This window comes from Chelmon rostratus, chromosome 2 (assembly GCF_017976325.1).
Source record: "Chelmon rostratus isolate fCheRos1 chromosome 2, fCheRos1.pri, whole genome shotgun sequence".
NCBI classification, from domain to species: Eukaryota; Metazoa; Chordata; class Actinopteri; order Chaetodontiformes; family Chaetodontidae; genus Chelmon; species Chelmon rostratus.
In genome coordinates this window covers 28,572,179-28,590,163 of record NC_055659.1, presented here as the reverse complement: position 1 = coordinate 28,590,163, position 17,985 = coordinate 28,572,179, and the positions used below count along the sequence as shown (strand labels likewise).

General features: G+C 42.6%; 1 protein-coding gene across 4 annotated transcripts in view; it reads right to left on the bottom strand.

Moving 5' to 3' along the window:
* Positions 1-11,050: 11,050 nt before the first annotated feature.
* Positions 11,051-17,985, bottom strand: part of fbln2 (fibulin 2) — a 65,527-nt gene continuing 58,592 nt past the window's right edge. For all 4 annotated transcript variants that reach the window (XM_041960236.1, XM_041960263.1, XM_041960254.1 and 1 more), the window contains 4 exons: positions 17,508-17,624; positions 16,487-16,615; positions 14,538-14,661; positions 11,051-12,846 (listed from right to left, as the gene is read on the bottom strand). In XM_041960236.1, the coding sequence (XP_041816170.1) occupies positions 12,486-12,846; positions 14,538-14,661; positions 16,487-16,615; positions 17,508-17,624 (731 nt within the window). In that variant the 3' untranslated portion in view covers positions 11,051-12,485. The remainder of the gene's footprint in view (positions 12,847-14,537; positions 14,662-16,486; positions 16,616-17,507; positions 17,625-17,985) is intronic.

The window sequence follows — 17,985 nt, the reverse complement described above, 5'->3', positions numbered from 1 at the left end:
TCTGTACACAAAAAAGCAACAAGCTCTATTTTTTTTGGTGGTGCGACAACCAGTGCAAGAAACTCTCAGATTTTTGTACCTCGAAACGGGCTTGTACATCTCTCTCTGTGGTATTTTTGTGCCAAGCTCACAGCACACGGGTGTGTAAGGTAGAAATGTGCCATTATTCCTCCTCGCCATTCTGTAGAAGATGTATGAACACAGAACGGGGGGTATTGTTGTTCCACCTTTAAGCTGGCAGCAGAGGAAGTACCAGACATCTGTGTAAAAAGCATGACGCATGACGCAGTAGTGTTACACGTCTTGCCTCTTTTGCTTCCGGCAGGCTGCACACACTGGATCAGCATTTGTTGTTTGGTTTTGTTTAAAAAAGCAAAGCCGGTGTGATAACAGGTATTATTTATGGCAGCATTGTGGGATCTCTGTGTGATGGGGCTTAAACTTCTCTTTGAAAACAGACATACAGCAGAATTATGACTGAGTCAGCATTGGGCTGATGTTTTCTTATAAAAAGCTTCACCAAACACAATTTTTAGGGTTAGGGTTATTTCTAATTATTTCTTGTCATTTTACTAATTAACAGTTGAAAAAACAACACATCAGGCTGCTCTGCACCATCCAGACAATATGATTTTCCACTTGTTGAGCTGTTGCTGTCATGCAGCTCACTGTGATTGGCCCAGTTGTTTCAGACCATTTAGACATCAGAGCTGTGATTGGCTGAGAGCGTATTTATTAATCATCAGACCCTCATTCCACTTCCCACAGCTCTTCTGCACTCTGCATACATGAACCAAGATAGCAGGTGTGCTTAGAAGCACTCAAGACCTCCCAGTTTGCTGGTTATTGTTCTTGTGCAGTTAAAATAGGGAACATGATGTTTCTCGTGACATTTAGTAAGAGGGCTGTATCTACTAACAGGTGGTGGATCTTTGAGACTCTGACAGCTGGTGTGGGGACAACAAGTTTGTCTGAAAATGAACAGAAAACTGCCTCTCACAAGGGACAACCCACACCTCGCCCTCCTCCACCTGAATTGCTTTTTTAAATCTAATTTATCTCAAGTGCCAGCCTCACTGCTGGGAACCACTGACGCTTCATTATTAATCTCCCAACATGATCAACTGAATAAGCAAAGCCAGGCCCACTGTGCACTGAAAGCACTAGAGACTGACATGACCTCTGGAGAACTGTCACTACGCTCATTTTCAGGCAGGCCAGTCATAAAACCTCAGGCATAGACCATGTATTTGCATACTGCTGCTCTGTCACCGATGGACACTGATTGATGTTTACACATGATAAGGGCAAAGGACAAAATGTGTTTCTGAGTAGAAAACAATCATCATAGTCTGAAAACCCACCGGACTGCTAAACACATGCATGATGTATTTGTGTCCATGACACGTATGCACAGAATTTGGAGGTCAGTAACAGAGGGCTTTGTTGAATTTTGATCTGGGTGACAGCACAAACATTTCTCAAAAGTGACTCATTTTGTTTTTTTTAAAAAAAAACAAATGAACTCCTTAGTTGTGATGATCAAACTGCTTTGAAACCCTGAAAGACTAATGAAGCTGCTCAGAGAAAGAAAATCCCTGCTGTTATCATCACAGCAGACTCATCATGGGTATGTCCTGTAAACTAAGAGCTTTTGGAAGAAGAGCAGAGGGAATTACCACAGTGCCTCAGGGGCTGAGACAGAGCTGATAATAGCTGAGCGGCACTCATCATGGCATGCCATGAGTAATTAAGAAGCTACCTGTAGTTTCTTGCTGCCTTTCGAAACATGTGACCAGCTCTGAAGGTCAAGGTGAGGAACTATTTTCCATTTTCTGTCATAAAATCTGATTTTGAAGGATAAATGTTAAAATTATCATTTATTTATGTTTTTGTTTTTTGTACACCATCAGAAAACACATTTTACACACAGGGGCTTTGAAGTTGTAAAGAAATTATTTTATTTTGAGAGGGACATAACACAGGAAATGCTTTTAGACACAATGACTAAAGATTAATACATTACAGCCACTGTGTTTTGCCTGTATGTGTCTCCAGAAAGCTGGAGTGATCTTAATTCACTGAAGTGAAAATGATGAAATCTTGTTTTAGTAGGAAATTCAAATCAACAACTTCTTTGGAGATGCAGATCCTTTGTTCTTACGGACTGAAACATATCTTCCTGAGTGCTGCTTTGAGCTCCGTAATCACAGCTCTGGAGTGACCTGTGAGTGATTCAGCTGACCCGAGGATCAAAGCGGCGCGGCGTACCTGTGCGAGCATCCCTAGTGGAGTACAAAGGCCTGCGCTGTCAGGCCGACCCTCCGAGTAGCTGACCTGCAGCACCCAAGCTGACTCAGACGCGAACTCGCCGAGCCTCAACAAACACACTGCTGGACGACTTCAAACACAGCAGTCGGCTCTGAACTTCATTACCTCACATGAAAGACAAAGATTCATCTTTCATTTGAGTCAGACGTTTTGTTTGATGCAATGCACTGACCTATGTGGGCACAGTGCAGGTCTGGTTCTCAACAATCAGGCTCATACAAAGCATGTACAGTACAGCGCCATTCCAACCTGGGCCGGCATAAAAATGACCTTTTCCTCTTTCCAAGAGGTCTCCTCTTTGGCTCATAAGATGATGAAGCTCCTTTGACAAAGCAATGTCCCCACCACACACCACTCTGGATATGAATAGAGGAGCTGACTTAATGTTTCTGTTGCAGCAGCTCACACAAGGCAGTTACTCTTCAGTGAACATGGGAAGCAAAACATCTCAGAGTTGAGGGAAGGTCATTTTTCTCACTTAGCCGAGGGGAGCTGTGCGGGGCTGTGTGAAGCAGAATGGGGGTTCGAAAATTACCTGTCAAGCCACGACTGTCTGTCAGTAGAATGCACCTTTCCCAGTGATTTAGGTACAACACGTGGCCTTTACAGACGCTTCATTAAGATGACTGCACTCTGATTTTTCTATGGTTACAGACACACATTTAGAGTTTGATTTACCAGTGTTGGTCTTCAGCTGTTTGAACAAACCACAAACTTCCTGCTAAAACTCAGCTTTAGCATTTCACTCACTTTATTGAGAAGTCTTAAGATAGCTGAAACTGATTTCTTTGGCCACTTGGGGGGAGCAGACCCAGCTATAAACACAACACTGACATAAAGTTGTCATGGTAAATGTGTTAGCTTTTTACCCATCCAGCAGACACAGAGCAACATTAGCATTCATATGAAGTCATGTGTCTACCCACCTGATGAATTTAAGTCCTTTTATCTCTGTTTTGGTTCCCACACACTCCTGACAGAAATATCGGGCTCTGTAGATGCTAACTTTGTCTGCTGTTTTGGCGCTGGGCAGGTGGTGTACGGCCAATTATAATTATTTCTAATTATATCTCTTGTAGAATACTGTACCAATGTCTGTAGAATGTTTGATGATGGAAGGGTCCTTTGAACAATCTTGTACATATAAAGAACATGAAAATGAACCAAACAATGATAAGGTACATGTCAGCCAGGTTCCCTGAAGGCCGGAAACAAGTATGCTTAGGAATGATGAAGTGAGCTTTCAAGGCTTTTGCACTCTTTTGACTGTCAGCGCCTTAGGGAACGTCAGTGCTTGGAATGTCAGGGAAAGTCTCTCCCTTCCTCTTGTCATATATCCATGTACTTAATGTATCCGCACTCATTCCTCTTGGTTCACATGATACCAAATCAGTTAACAGGCAGGGTTTTACATGTTTGACTCACTTCAGGACTTCGAACAAGCACAACGCCTTCACGCCTTCAGAATGTTTTAATTTGTAAGGTGCAGTCAATAATATTTTATTGGTTCTGACCACAAACTGACTATGATTTGTTGGTTTGCAGGATTTTGCAAGTGTTGCTGATTGTTATCGCTCCTCAATTATCTGCTGTGATAGCTTTCTAGAGGCATGGACAGACTGTATTTTTACTGGGAATGCTCCACTCTCCAGGCCCAACTGTGAACAGCTCACTGAAAGCTTCTTTAAAACCCAGTGAAACATCAGTGCTTTAAGGAAGGTCGATGCTACCGAGTCTGAAAACCATCAGTACCAAGGTGGAGATGGTGCAGCCTTGCTACCAAATTGTCCTAATGGTCCACCGCATTAGTGGAACAAAAGAAATCCCTGTGGAACAAAAAGCGCCTTGGACTACCATTTCAAATGACACGGCTGCTCCCAATTACTATGATATTATAAATGGTGAAGGAGCCTAGAAGAGCAGCCTTAATGTGATGTCTGTGAAGTGTCCGGGCAAGGCGGCGGGTTCAGGAAAAGAGACACTAATGAGCACGTGCCATGGGCTGCACAACAGGAAGTAAACCAGGTAGAAAAACTCCACTGGCATAGGCGACTCGTAACATAGCCATTAGTTGGGCTAATGCAACAAATGATGCTAATGTTAGCCTTAAAGGCGCTCACAAGAAAAATAACAACGTTGCCTGAGAGTACCAGTTTTCATGATGACCCGTCGCTGTGTGAATTATACAGAGGGCCAGAGCAAAGTAAAATGCCGGGCATTTGTTTTTTAATAGTTTTTTCCAAAAGCAACAGTGGATTCATATTGAATAGCTGCATCCAGTATTTATCTGTTCAAACACTACCCTCAAATGATGCTTATTTACTCATACTAATGATGACACTTAAAATTCGGTCCAGTCATTATTAATTAATTGTGACCTGATAGCGCAACCTATTATTTCTAAGAATGGGAAAGCATCCTAAGGTTGTGCAGCCTCACCCTGCTGTTAAACCCTACAATTCATACACAATCTGAGGCCAGGTCAGTTATTAGTGCAAAATGAGTAACTATACTGTAAATGTTGAATCTGATAATGCATGAACCTTAAACTGTCACCAGTGGAAACAGGACGCAGCATGGCAGAGCGTTCAAGCCACGGCCTGTTTTGGTAGGATGGACTGGCAAATGTGTGCTCCCTCCCTGACAGGAGTGCTTGTTTGAGTTTATCCACCCAGAGATCATCTGCTTGATTCTCCTGCATTAGCTGGAAAATGCATTATCACAAAGTTGAAAACAGACTGTTTTTCTTCTGAAAAGTTGGTTCTGACAGGACCGCGATGCTACAAACATGTGCTGATCTTATAGAATATGATGCTTTGCTGTAGATTAAATCACTCAGCAGTATATAAAGTAGCTCAAAAGAGCTCAAACTTAAACATCTACAGCAGAATACGTCCAACACTGGCATTAGCTAAACATATTCTCATTGTGCTTTGTCTTGCAAGCTTTTTTTAACGTGATGAGGTGTAACAGGTAACTTTAGCTTTTACTTCTAGCTTAAATCACCTGAGAAAGAATAGTCTGATATGTTTTTAATCGTTGAAACTGCTGTTAGCTCATACTGTTAGCTAATGTTCGGTAAAATTAAACCTGACAGGACATAAACCGTCCTCACTAAACAAGCCGTGTTGTGCTAAATGTTGCTGTCCATTGTTCAGTTTTAGTGCTCCTGTCCTTCTCTGGAGAGGTTCAGAAGACTTTTTCATATTCTGTTGTGTTATTGTTACTGCCACGTGTGTCATAAAACAGAAATGATAATTCAAGCTGATGAACTCACCAGACTTTCCACCTGTGTATATTCCACATGCTGCAGCAGAAATGCAAATATTATCCTTCATCTTATTTTTTGCATTGCATGTTATCTGTGTACCTTTCCACATACATATACTGTACGATTAAGAGCAGCAGTGGGAATTTTCCATTATGGGCCTATCCAATAAAAATACTCATTTGCATTCCATCATGATTGCAACTACGACAAAGAAGAATTAATTAAAATCAGATGATACCTGTCTCATGAAGGAACAGCATTAAACAACATTAAACCTGGGGAGACTCAGATAAGTATGACTAATCGTGAGTGTGCAGACAATTGCACAGCGCGGTAAACACAACAGGGATCTTACGCAAACAGGAGCTCTTTGATTTCTCTGTGGGTTTTGTCGGCATACTCCGGCCTCACAGGCTGGTACAGCATGATAAAAGAGAAGTTTCGTATCTCTGTGATTAGTCAGCAGAAGATGGATGGTGTATAATCAGAAAATCAAAGGCATCATTTAACTGGAGCCCCTGACAAGACCTGGCGTTGCTGTCACAGAGGGAGTTCCGTGCTTTGGAAGAAACACATCACATTTATCCATGGAAAAGCTGACTCATGATTTCACGCAGAGTGTGCATGATAACCATCCACCAATAACTTGGGCTGACGCATTATTGCAGCGGGAATGTGACCGAACACAACATTTCAGCGGAATCCGCGGCGTGTTAGCGAGGAAGCCCCCGTGAGAAGAATGGGAATGTGTTTGGGCTCACATGTGCTGGAATGGAAAATGTAGGCATGCTCAAATACATGCCTGCATTTTCCAGACAGGTTACGCAAGTGTATTGTGCAAGTTAACATTCTTTCAGCAGCATGCTAAGAGTGCAGGATTGGAACAGTCTGCTGCCCTCTGTTGACAAGCTGCAGCTCACTGAGGTTACCACAAGCAAGGTTTAAGAGTGCTACTCAGCTGAGGCTCAGATGTCACATCCATGACTTCAGACATGGAGATGAAACTCAAATGTAATTCTAGGGTTCAGGTTTTGGCTACAATACATGTAATGTTCAGATAATGTGATTGATGAAGTGACCTGCTGGTGTAAATCTTTGATAGGCTAAAGTGATATTTGCTTGTGAGTGTCTTTAACCAGATTTCAGCTGAATATATTAAAGAAATAAACAAAACTCAACACACAAACAAAAAAAAATGCATCCCATTTACTTCAGCCAGTTACAGGATTTAATATTGTGCATTATTTCTCCCTGGTATGGGACACTTGGATAGAATAGAGGCACCATTAATATCATTAGCTCCACATACACAGTATGGCCAAAAGTCAGTGGACGCGTGACCTTTACACCTGTATGAGCTGGTCGGACACTCCGATCTAAAACCATGGGCCTTAATGGAAACTGGACCCGCCTTTGCAGCTGTAATGGCTGCCACTCTTTGGGGTGTGTCTGTGGGAACGTCTGCCCATACAGCCAAAGAGCATTTGTAAGGTCAGGTACTGATGTTGGACAAGAAGACCTGGCTTGCAGTTGCCATTCAAATATCTTCCAGCAGCAGCAAAGGACCCTCCCCAAACTGTTGCCACAAAGTTGGAATTGCCTAACTGGCTAATCAGTGGATCCTGTAGCGTTTAGAAGACCCTACACTGGAACAAAGGGCCTTGCCAAAACCCTGAAAAACAGCCCATTACCCCTCCTCCCTCAAACTTTACCTAGGCCAGTATGCTTTCTGATAGGGGCTGCAGTGGTTATACTCCAGCAGTGAAGTGTGGACTTTGAATTAATGTGGTTGCCTTGCAGCCTGAAGCTGTTTGAAGTAAAATGTGCTGTATTTGTGCACGGCACAGTGCCGAGGCTCCAGGCCTCTCCGCCGCCTCCCTGTTAGAGCCAAGCTCCACTTTCTTCACATCTGCATTTAAGATCAAAGCTGGCCGGCCTCAGTGCTCAGCGTCAGGGTCACTGATCACTCTCGATTCATTGAGCAAGCTCTGATGTGCTCTTACTAGAGTTTTACTGATACGTCTCTGAAGGCTGTCTTGATGGTTCAGTAGTGGAGCTGCCATGATTCTAAAAGGAGTCTGTCTCTGTCTCTGAATATTATTCTTACCATATCAAATCCTCTCAATCAGCATTTATATTCTATATATATATTTATGACTCACTGAATTTTATGGGAAGCTCTGGAATTAGTATACACTACTGAACATGTTGAAGTAAAATGCAAAGACCAAATAAAATTTAATTGCAGGTTTAACCAATTTATATTGTTGACTGACACTGACTGGCTGCTATTCAGTAGTTCAAGGCAATATTGGCTCACATAGGCTGTATATCACTGTAACCAGTTTATTTTATGTTCAAAGATTAAAGGGCGCTCTAAAGCTGACAGAAGTATAAGAGAAATTCATTAGGTTAACGCTGGCTCAGTTAGTGTCTCAGGCAGTGAGCTGCAGTTCTGGCTCTAGCTGTTGAACAAAGTGCATTAGTCCCTCTGAAATGTTGTGGTATATCAGCAAAAATTAAAATACAAATACTGAAGTACCTTAAAGTGTTTATGTGACACTGAGTACTGGGTTTTTAATGTATGTGTCGATTTTACATAAAGTTAAGGCCTGTGACATCATCAGCTTAATTCATGCAGCTGAGCGATCAGCTGGCACGCCCGGTGTTCAGTAACTATTGTTTCCTCACACCTCTACCTGCTCCTGATGATGGTTTTAAAGTAAAACCAAAAGCCTGAAACCTTATTCATACTAAATGATTGGAAGAATACGCTGAAACACACTTGGTGAGGTTGCAAGTGTGAAAACTGTGCGGTAAATGTGGTGATTAGCTGTTAGCATTTAGGCGTTTGCAGCATTATGTTAGCAGAGGTCTGGTTGTCGTCATGCTTGAGTACCACGGTGGGACCTCATCAATTATATTTAGTTGTCTTGATAACCCTTTGAAGCTGAGATAGATAATCAGAGATCACACCCTCGCATGTGTGGGATGCCATCTCAATAGCCGGATGTGTTTGGGCTTCAGTGGAGAGGAAAGAGGCCTCCCAGTGCAGACCGGTGTCACTGCTGTACTGGCTTAGCAGTTTCCTGAACAAACTGTCCAATCACACGAAACGCAGTGGACTGTTAGGACCACTTTTACTTCTTAAGATGTGTATACCTTCGTCACATACCATTTTTATGTCATATTTGTAATAGAACTGGGAGCCACCAGCAGAAACTCTGAGGTGAAGGTGACCAACATGATCTGAAGTGCAAAAACACCACAACAACAAGCACTGAGCACCAGAGATGGAGGTAAAATCAAAACAGTGGAGGTTTACCTGTCAGTTTTCAACATAAATCCACATCATAAGTCAGTGCAGGGAGGTTATCAGGGGTGAAACAGAAGTGTGTGTCTGGGCTGCTAAATGGAAGGTCCGGCCTCGTGGAAGTCAAACCATCTCAGACATCTCAGAATCTGAGGTCATCTACAGGCTTTTGTGTCCAAAAGTACAGATCAGGTGCAAAGACTGTACTAATGATCACCTACAGATGGATGACAAATCAAAGGGAAAACCTTAAAAATAGAATGAAAGAACAAAGCAACTAAAGGGCGCAAGGGGCTGGATGGAGGATGGAAATGATGTGAATAATGTGCTGTGAGCTATACAGTCACCAGATCTCAACCCATCTAAACACCTACTGGAGATTTGGGAGCACCGTGTTAGATGGCGCTCTCCACCGCCATCACATCACAACACCAAGTGAGGGAATATTTTTTAGAAGAGTGGTGTTCATCTCTCCAGTTGAAGAATATGCCGAGCAGCAGTGAAGCTGCTCCGGAGGCTCGTGGTGCTGGAATAACACTTTATTGAGACATGTCATGTCGCTTTGTCCATGAATTTGTCCCCCAATGGCTTCCACCCCAAAAATATCAGTGTTGATATGATCCTGCATCAGTCATACGATACCTCGTATCAGTCAGACTGTGGTGTTTATTTATATGGTGACCTGTGAGAAATTCACCCTCCCTACTTTCCGTTTGAAAGGCTATCTGTTGGGCCGTATTATTAGGCTGAGGTAACAAAGCACACACACTTTCCGGGTGGGAATTTTGGAGGGTGTAACACACACTGAATGTTCCTTGTGGAGCAGTGGAATAGGTGATTAAAACAGATAAGATAAGGATGGATCAGACTTACAGTGAAGCAGTTTCTTTTCAAAATAACATGTGAATGAAAATGTTGCGACACAGAGTAAAATAAATGAGTGCTCACTGACTTGAATATTTATTAAATCTATTTTTAGTGTTATTCCGACTTATGTGAATCACTTTGAATTGTCATGTTGTTGAAAGGTGATAAACAAATAAACTTGGCTTAGTAAGAGTGGTGAATCTATTGAAGGACTGAGGCCTTGGACTGTTCACACTGTCACCACTAGATGGAGATGTTGGCTCACCGTTCACTCACATTAGAGTCCAAACAGTGAGGAGATGCTGCGCAGCACTGACTCAGGGATGTGCATTTTGAGGAAGAGGGAGGGGAAGGAGGAAGAGGAGAAATGGACGGGGTGGAACACAAATCAGAAAATACAGAAGGGTCCATCAGAAGAACTGTCTGGACCAAACCTATCCTTAAACAGAATGATGTGCCTGAAATCAACACGGCACAATGTCTGAGGAGGTATACGTTCATTCTGCATCACCTGGGGTCTTGAACTCACAACCTTAGACAGCAAGGGCAAGCCATGAGAAACCACAGGCAGCTTCACACTATGACTTAGTCACTGGGGTTGCATGTTAAAGCAGATTTTGGAAATGACGTCAGAAATTTCTGAAAATGTGTGTTCTTCTGTCAAGTGACATCAAATTTTGCCATTCATGAACTATGGAAATGTATTTGCAGAGAATGTGCAGTGGCCGTTTACAGAGAAACATTTTTTATGCACTGTGGCCTCAGTTTTTGATCATTCAGAACTGCGGCTGGATGTTTTGTGGTGGACAGTTTGAAGATGCACTGCAGCGAGTTTGGCGTCTGCTCAGCAAAATATCTGGGAGGAGGTCTGTTTACATAGTTTCCCAGTGTTTGAGAAAAACAGAGTGATGGACTTCATAATTCCTGTCAGCTCACAGCATCTGAGCACTTCTTCATGTGGCTGCATTGACTTTAGTGCAAGTTGCATGTTGTTATGAAATTAATTTTAAATTTTAGAGGGTTGTTGTAGCGCCACCATCAGGACTACTAGCCCACAATGCCAGTTGAGGAAGTTCGGCATAGAACTTGACCTATGTGCAAAGTTTTGTTTGTCTTCGTGCACTTTAAGGCAGATTTTCACTGACATGGAGAGTACTAATCCTACTAACCCTGGTTAATACACGAGTGGTCCGGCAGCAGAGAAACCACAGCATCAGTGTGCAGCACTGATGTGGAAAAACTGACCTTGACAGAAGTTGATCTGTACTTTTATTGAGCAACTGACAACAGTTTGATCATCATTTATTGATTGGTTTATAGATGTCATGTGGCAGCTGAAGCTGTACCGGCTGTGTGAGGCCAGTCTGGAGTTACAACAGCAGACTGATTCATTCCTGCAAACTGCACAGGCATTTGTCGAGCGTATACACAATTACATGAATTTCACCCTGAGATAATTACAACACAGTAACATAGAAAGATATGTCCAGTAATACAGGAAAGAATACGACACTTAAAATGATCAACGGCAACGCTTCATTCATATTCTCAGTGCTGTAATTTACCTTACACGACTTCTTTTCTAGTGAGATTTGCACTGAATTTTAACAACTTACATTTCATCAGATCACATCTTTCATCAGATCACATCTTGAAAAAAATAATATACACCAAATGCAGAACAAAATGTACTGTTTGAAGTTTCTGCCACTTTTCTGAGCACGTTAACAAAGCTGCGTGGTGACTGCAGGGGGCTCAAAACTGACAAATGTACATCAAACACTAAATGTAATGCATCAATAATTATAATGTTTGATGTTTGTTTTAAAGTAAGTCTAAGTAGAAATATAAAGATTTTAAAATGTAAAACCTAAGTTATTTAATCCATAACGCATTAAAACTTAATTTATAATAATTTACTTTACTTTTGGCACACAGACTCCCATGCTGACCCAATCCTAGACCTACACAAAACAGGTGGATGACTACAATTCTGACAAGACTAAAAAGTGGTAAAGGAAAAAAAAAAAAATAAAAAGCATTTTGCTTTTTTTAACCAACTGATTGGGAAGGAAAATATAAAGACATATTGTCTTTATTGACATATTTAAGTTGGACAAATTGATGTGTTCAGTGATGTTTTTGACTCGTCTGACTTCATGTACATTTAGTCAGTTTTGGCCCTCCACAAGTGACAAGTGCCCTTAAATTCTAGTGCTGTTAAGGTTTATTAGGCTCTTCAGGCTTTCATGAATAATTGTCATAAAAATGAACATTTACATAGGGAGGTCAAAGAGCAGTTCTTAGAGAGAGCGGAGCACAGCACCAACCACCAGCCGGACTTGTGCAGTGACCTGTGCAGCACCTTGCCACCGTCTGTACAAAGCAACAGCTTGAGTAGACTAGCTAAAGCTAAAGCTAAATTACTATCAATTACAATTAATAAAGAGTCAAACTGAAAAATACTTTGGTAAATACAAATGCAATGTTTTCAGGAAGTACAACTGTCATAGAGAGCCTGCAGAAACCAGCAGGTACCCTGCCACAGAGAGAAAAGCATACAGTAAGGCCTTCGGCTGCATTTTACTAGATTCTTGAATAATGCTTGATTGTGGGGGGGGGGGCATTACAAAAAGAGTCTGCACTTTAAAAAGTTTAGCACCATATGAAATTTCCAGTCCATGTGTCTGTTTCTTTCTGGCGTTACACGGTGCTGGATGTGATGAAGACGTAGATCCTGGCGAGGAACGAGGTGAACGAGCCCTGCCGCAGCAGCTTCATCTCCACATCGATCAGGAAGTCTTTGGGCTCGCGGACTTGTCTCTGCAGGTAGACGGCGCCTGTGAAACTGTTCAGCTTCCTGGTGCTGAAGTAGCCCTCCTCGTTGCCTTTGACGATGCCGATGATGATGTGGTCGCCGGAATAGGCCGGGGACGGTCCGATTCGGAAGATCTGGGCGGGAATGATGATGTTGGTCTGGAAGCTGAGCTGGTAGTACGTGATGCGGACGGGGGAGTTCTGACAGTCTAATGAGTTGCTGGGACAGCTGATCCTCTCACAGCGTCTGAAGACGACAAGAAGTCAAGAAAGAGAGACGGAGGGAAGAGGATGGATGAGCAAGACAATATGTGGGGGCTTGATGCTTGAGGTGCATTGAGATTAAAGACGAATAAATTAATCTGAGTGTATTTCTGAATGTTTCTATACAATAACTGCTCACATTCAGACTGAGACCAAACTGAACTCTGGCTGGGCCTTGAGATTCAGCAGTCAGGTTTGTTGGTCTCTGTAGCGATCTAACTACTGTCAATGCATTCACACTGTAGCCTGCAGGGTTTTGGAAAAAAAGTCACTACAAGTCGTTCAAGTCAAAATTAGTTCTGAAACTTGCAGGTGCTTGCAACAAATTATCTGCCTGTAAGTTAGACTCCCCAGTCCTCAGTCCTGCACTGAGCTGCTGTCAGGGACATGAAGCACAGGAGTTTAGTGCTTCTCTGCCTAATGTGAACACGGCGTAAAGTTTTGCAAGTAGGGGAAAAGGTGTCACTTGCCTTGAGCACATGTCATACGTGCAGCAAACCTCCTGCCTGTACTGGTGAAGCTAACGGCTATAATCATGCACTGAAGCTATTTCACATCTACTGTAAAGAATTGCACTGAACACATGCACTCAATATATGTTCGGCATCATTCATGACAACAAAACATCTGGTAGTCAGAGGCTCCAGCTTGCAGAGCGGTTCCATTCACTTCACTGATGAATGAATGGCAAGAAATTCATTTCCAACTTAATGAAGCTGAGTTTCATTAAAATACGCTTCTGTGAGAGTCTGTGCACTGCTTGTCCTTGGCAAACTTGATTTCACAATACATTTATAAACTACCAGCCTGCTACTAAGATAGTTAAACTCGCAGTATCACTACATGTAGCATTGCTAGTCCACATCACTACAAGGATTTCATGACAACAGAAACGAGCACAGACCAGCACAGTAGTACCATACCAGTGCAGCAAAGGGCGTCCTGCAGTGGCCAGTTGCAGGTCAGTATTCTAATAATCTGTGACTGCGTCTCCATTACGCATCAGAATTTACAGCGTGGAGCAAAATTTGATGTAGTGCATCATAAAATTTGCACAGCTCATGCCAAAACAAGAGTGTTTCAGAACCCGCTCCAATGAATCACACGGTGGCACTAAAGGCAGACTGGGAGGCATTTTAACCTGGAATGCGTGTCCGCGGCTGCCAAGTCCACTCATGAATGAAAGATGTCTCTCCACGCTGAGCCAGGCCACATCACACTGAGGTTAATAAGGTGTCTCTTGATGGCATTGATAAGACGCCTCCTGTGGGCTGAGTAGAGGGTTTGTGCGCTGTTTCTGTCCACTGGAGCGCAGAGCGGGCAGAGCTGCAGAGACGGCCCGAGGAAGCACCGAGCTGATCAAAGCCATCTGACCGCATCGTGCCGCTCGATGGGAGTCATGTTCAGTTACCAGCCAGCCTCTATAGCTGCCACAGGTTCACAGCTAACAAGAGCACACTGCACTGCAACGGCATGGATGTACTTCTCATTAGAGGAGCACAGGCAGAGAGAAAGTAAGGGGAAACCTATTGAAATATCCCACAGGTCAATGCTTAAAGCGGCAGTATGTCAGGTTTTAAATGGATATTCCAAAATAATACGGTTTACCTGTGAGCAGAGTCATTGCACAACATTTGAAGAGTCAGAAGAGGCAGAGAGAATAAGGAGACTCACGTGTCTGACACTTTCTTGTAGTTGTGAGGGCAATCAAAGGAGAGACATCTGAAGCCTCCCTGGAGGTTGTAGCACGTATGTCCGTATGAACAGTTGTGGGTGCCAGTTGTGCATTCGTCAACATCTGTAAGAAACAATAAATAGAAGAGATAACCACGCTGACAGCCAAAAAGTGTTTTCAAATCATTCTGAACATAACTCATTCATCTTCTGGTCTGTGTTTTCCTAAAAAGAAGTTAAAGAAGGATATAAACATTGTGGGAAAGACATGCAATCGCTCTCTTGCTGAAAGTTAGATGAGATGAGTCCCTTTCATGTCTGTCTGTTAAATATCAAGCCACAGCCAGCTGGTGATTAGCTTAAAGACAAGCTGAACAACTGATGGGCGGCCAGGTGCAGTGACTTCCCAGACTCTTACTGTCTTCACTATTTACCTGCTAACCAGCACACACCATTACAGTAATAATGAAAACTAGACTCCTCACCGCTGTCTGCCTTCACCAACCGGACAAGCTGCAGTTTACATTCATGTCTGTCCAGACTCATATAATACATGTAATACATGCAAATATTGTACGATTCCTGTGAATGATTTTCAGTGAGAAACATGTTGTCTTCACTTAGAGACTATTTTTCCAGAGGAGCACAGAGGGCTGATAGAGAGCTTCATCACATGGAGCAACAACAATCACCTGAAGCTCAGTATCAGCAGAACCAACGAGCCTGTGGTGACTACAATGTTTCAAATATCAGAATCAGATTCGGCTTTATTGGCCCAGTATGTGTGCACATACAAGGAATTTGACCTCCATAGGAAAAGGACATACAGCAAAATCTGAAAATGAACAATATACAGAAAGAAAGTTGTGGCAATCAACACTAAAGTTATTACTGCAAAGGAGCTACAAGCTGTGAAATGTGGACGCTTCACACACATCTTCAACCTGGCAGCACAGACGATCTGTTCAATCACCAGTTTCACCACTTCAGTAACTGAAATATAGCCACAGTCTCCCCCTCACAACAACCACACCCATTTTCTTACACTATTTCATCACTAAATTCAATCCTGAGAATTTGTGATGACAGTTTTCTGAAAATTGATGACAAAATGAAAATGTTTTCTGAGTTGAGAAGCTCCATAAGCCTCTGTGGGGGGGGGGCAGTCACACTCACACACCCTGTTTACCACTGCAGCCAGCACAGCAGAGGAAAGCCAGGCCCACAACTGAAAGACATTTTGAATTCTTGGACTGCTGTTACCCATTACATTAATTTTTGATGTATTTCATTGTACTTGGGCAGCTACTGCCAAGAGGGAAATGTTCACAATATGACCAAACCAGCACGGGAGTTAACACGAACAAAAACACCATCAATCAGCGAGTTTTATGAAACGACTCGCAGTTTGATCGAAGAGCATAACGAGGAAGCGGCAGAAACACTGAGAGGACGAGCTCCAGCAGTGAAGTGAACCACCGTGAGTCTGGTTCCTTCCAGCCATCACACAGGTGTTGTGTTGAGCAGGCTGCACAATGAATACATTTAACAGTTCATACTAATGAGAGAGAGAAATGGGCTGGAGATGGTCAGAGTGACTGTGCAGGCACACAGTGCGGCCCCCTCCTGCATTTTTAACAAGTTTCTTTACTGGGTTTGTTTTATTCACCTTAAAAAAGTCTCTACTAAAAAAAAAAAAAGTAGGATAAATGAGTAATGGCATATTGCAGAGTAACTGATATCATGATTGAATGCATCAACAACTTCAACACTGTCTATATCAATATAGTTGACACTCTTTTTTAATTAGGTTAAGACCAATTAAAGTTATTTTAGGAGCCAGATCTAAACTGCATGTCCCTTCTGTCTGCTTGCAGTTTCCAATTTGTGGTCTCCAGAGATGACACAGTATGACGATGATATGCATTGCATGTTTGTTGAAGGCTTACCCCTGCAGGTGCGTCCATTGGCGGACATAACGTATCCATGTGGAGGACAGGAACACTGGTAACTGCCGGCAACATTAACACACTGGAAGGCACAAAGGTTCCCGATGCTCTGAGAGCACTCGTCAATATCTGTTAAAAGATGCACACACAGCTCATCAGTCGGATTAGAACTCAGTGTAAGTGGAAGGCAGCTTCAGACACAGCAGCAGGACTTCTCCTCTTTAGCTTCACTGCTGAGGACCATTCATGTCCAGCTGAAGGTGCAGCACCTTATTGCCTCGCCTGCATCACTTTTACATTTTTTGCACATTATCATGTAAAACCGAGTCCTGATTTGGTTGGTATTAAAAAGTACATACATGAGATCGCACATAACATCTACTTTTGAAGGCTCATTTCAAGCCCCTCCAATTAGATTTTTGTGTGACTGCAAATTGTTTGCATTAGTGTCTGCTCCGTTGTCTTTTTTGACATGACCACTAGGGAGCGCCAAAGTCTAAACCTTTACAGCTGTTCTGTTCTTTTAGTTGTTTTGGCCACTTCATGGGAGGTGAAAACACGTCCACTCCCTTTACTAAGTAAACCTGCACAATCTAATGCAATCCAGTCCAACAGCTCTGACACACACTCTACCTTTATGAGGCTTGTAATGGCAAGTTAATTCATCTATATGTGCATTACTGAGGACATAGTTTGTGGTGGTGTTTTACTGGAGTGTATTGTGTTAAAATGCGTCGTTAATCCAAACTGAACATTAATATCTTTGTAAAGGAGCTGAGCTGAGATGAGCTGGACCTAACTGTTGCTCCTGAGTGTACCTCTGACATAGAATTGCTTTCTGAGGTTGTTTTTACTAATGTGTTAACAATCAATTATGTATTTAAACATGAAACAGACCACGAGCAGCATATTGTGGGCTACTGTAGGCCTACACATCAAATTCATTTGAAGTTACGTGTCTGTCCAACTGGCTAATGTCCTGTCCAATATTCACCCTCCTTTTGAACTTGAAAGAAAATACCTTCACAGGTGTGTCCGTCCTCTTTCAGGAAGTAGCCTTGGCGACAGTAGCATTGATATGAGCCGTAGATGTTGGCACACTCTTGGCTGCAGGGGCTTTTGTCACATTCATTTACATCTTAACACAGAAAAGACATGGTTAGAGATCTTCCTGTTTTCCATATTCATCCTTCTCCACTGACATCTCTGCCCTCTCTGTGGCATTCAGCCCCAAGACCACTGCTTCCTACAGAAAATGTAAATCTTTGAAATTAAAGTAAAGCTAATCTTATAAATAGTCACAAATACATAGTTGTAAAAGCGTCTGTCTTTTTTAAACCAGCTGGGCACGGCAGTTTAGCGCAAACATTACTCAAACAGGAGGACATAGTGCATTTGTTGGGGACTACTTTCAGCTGCGGATTGATGTGTGAGTATTTGGGACAGCAGGACAGTGTGTACGGGATCAGGTCAAACTGAAGTGTGTGCTCATGGTAATG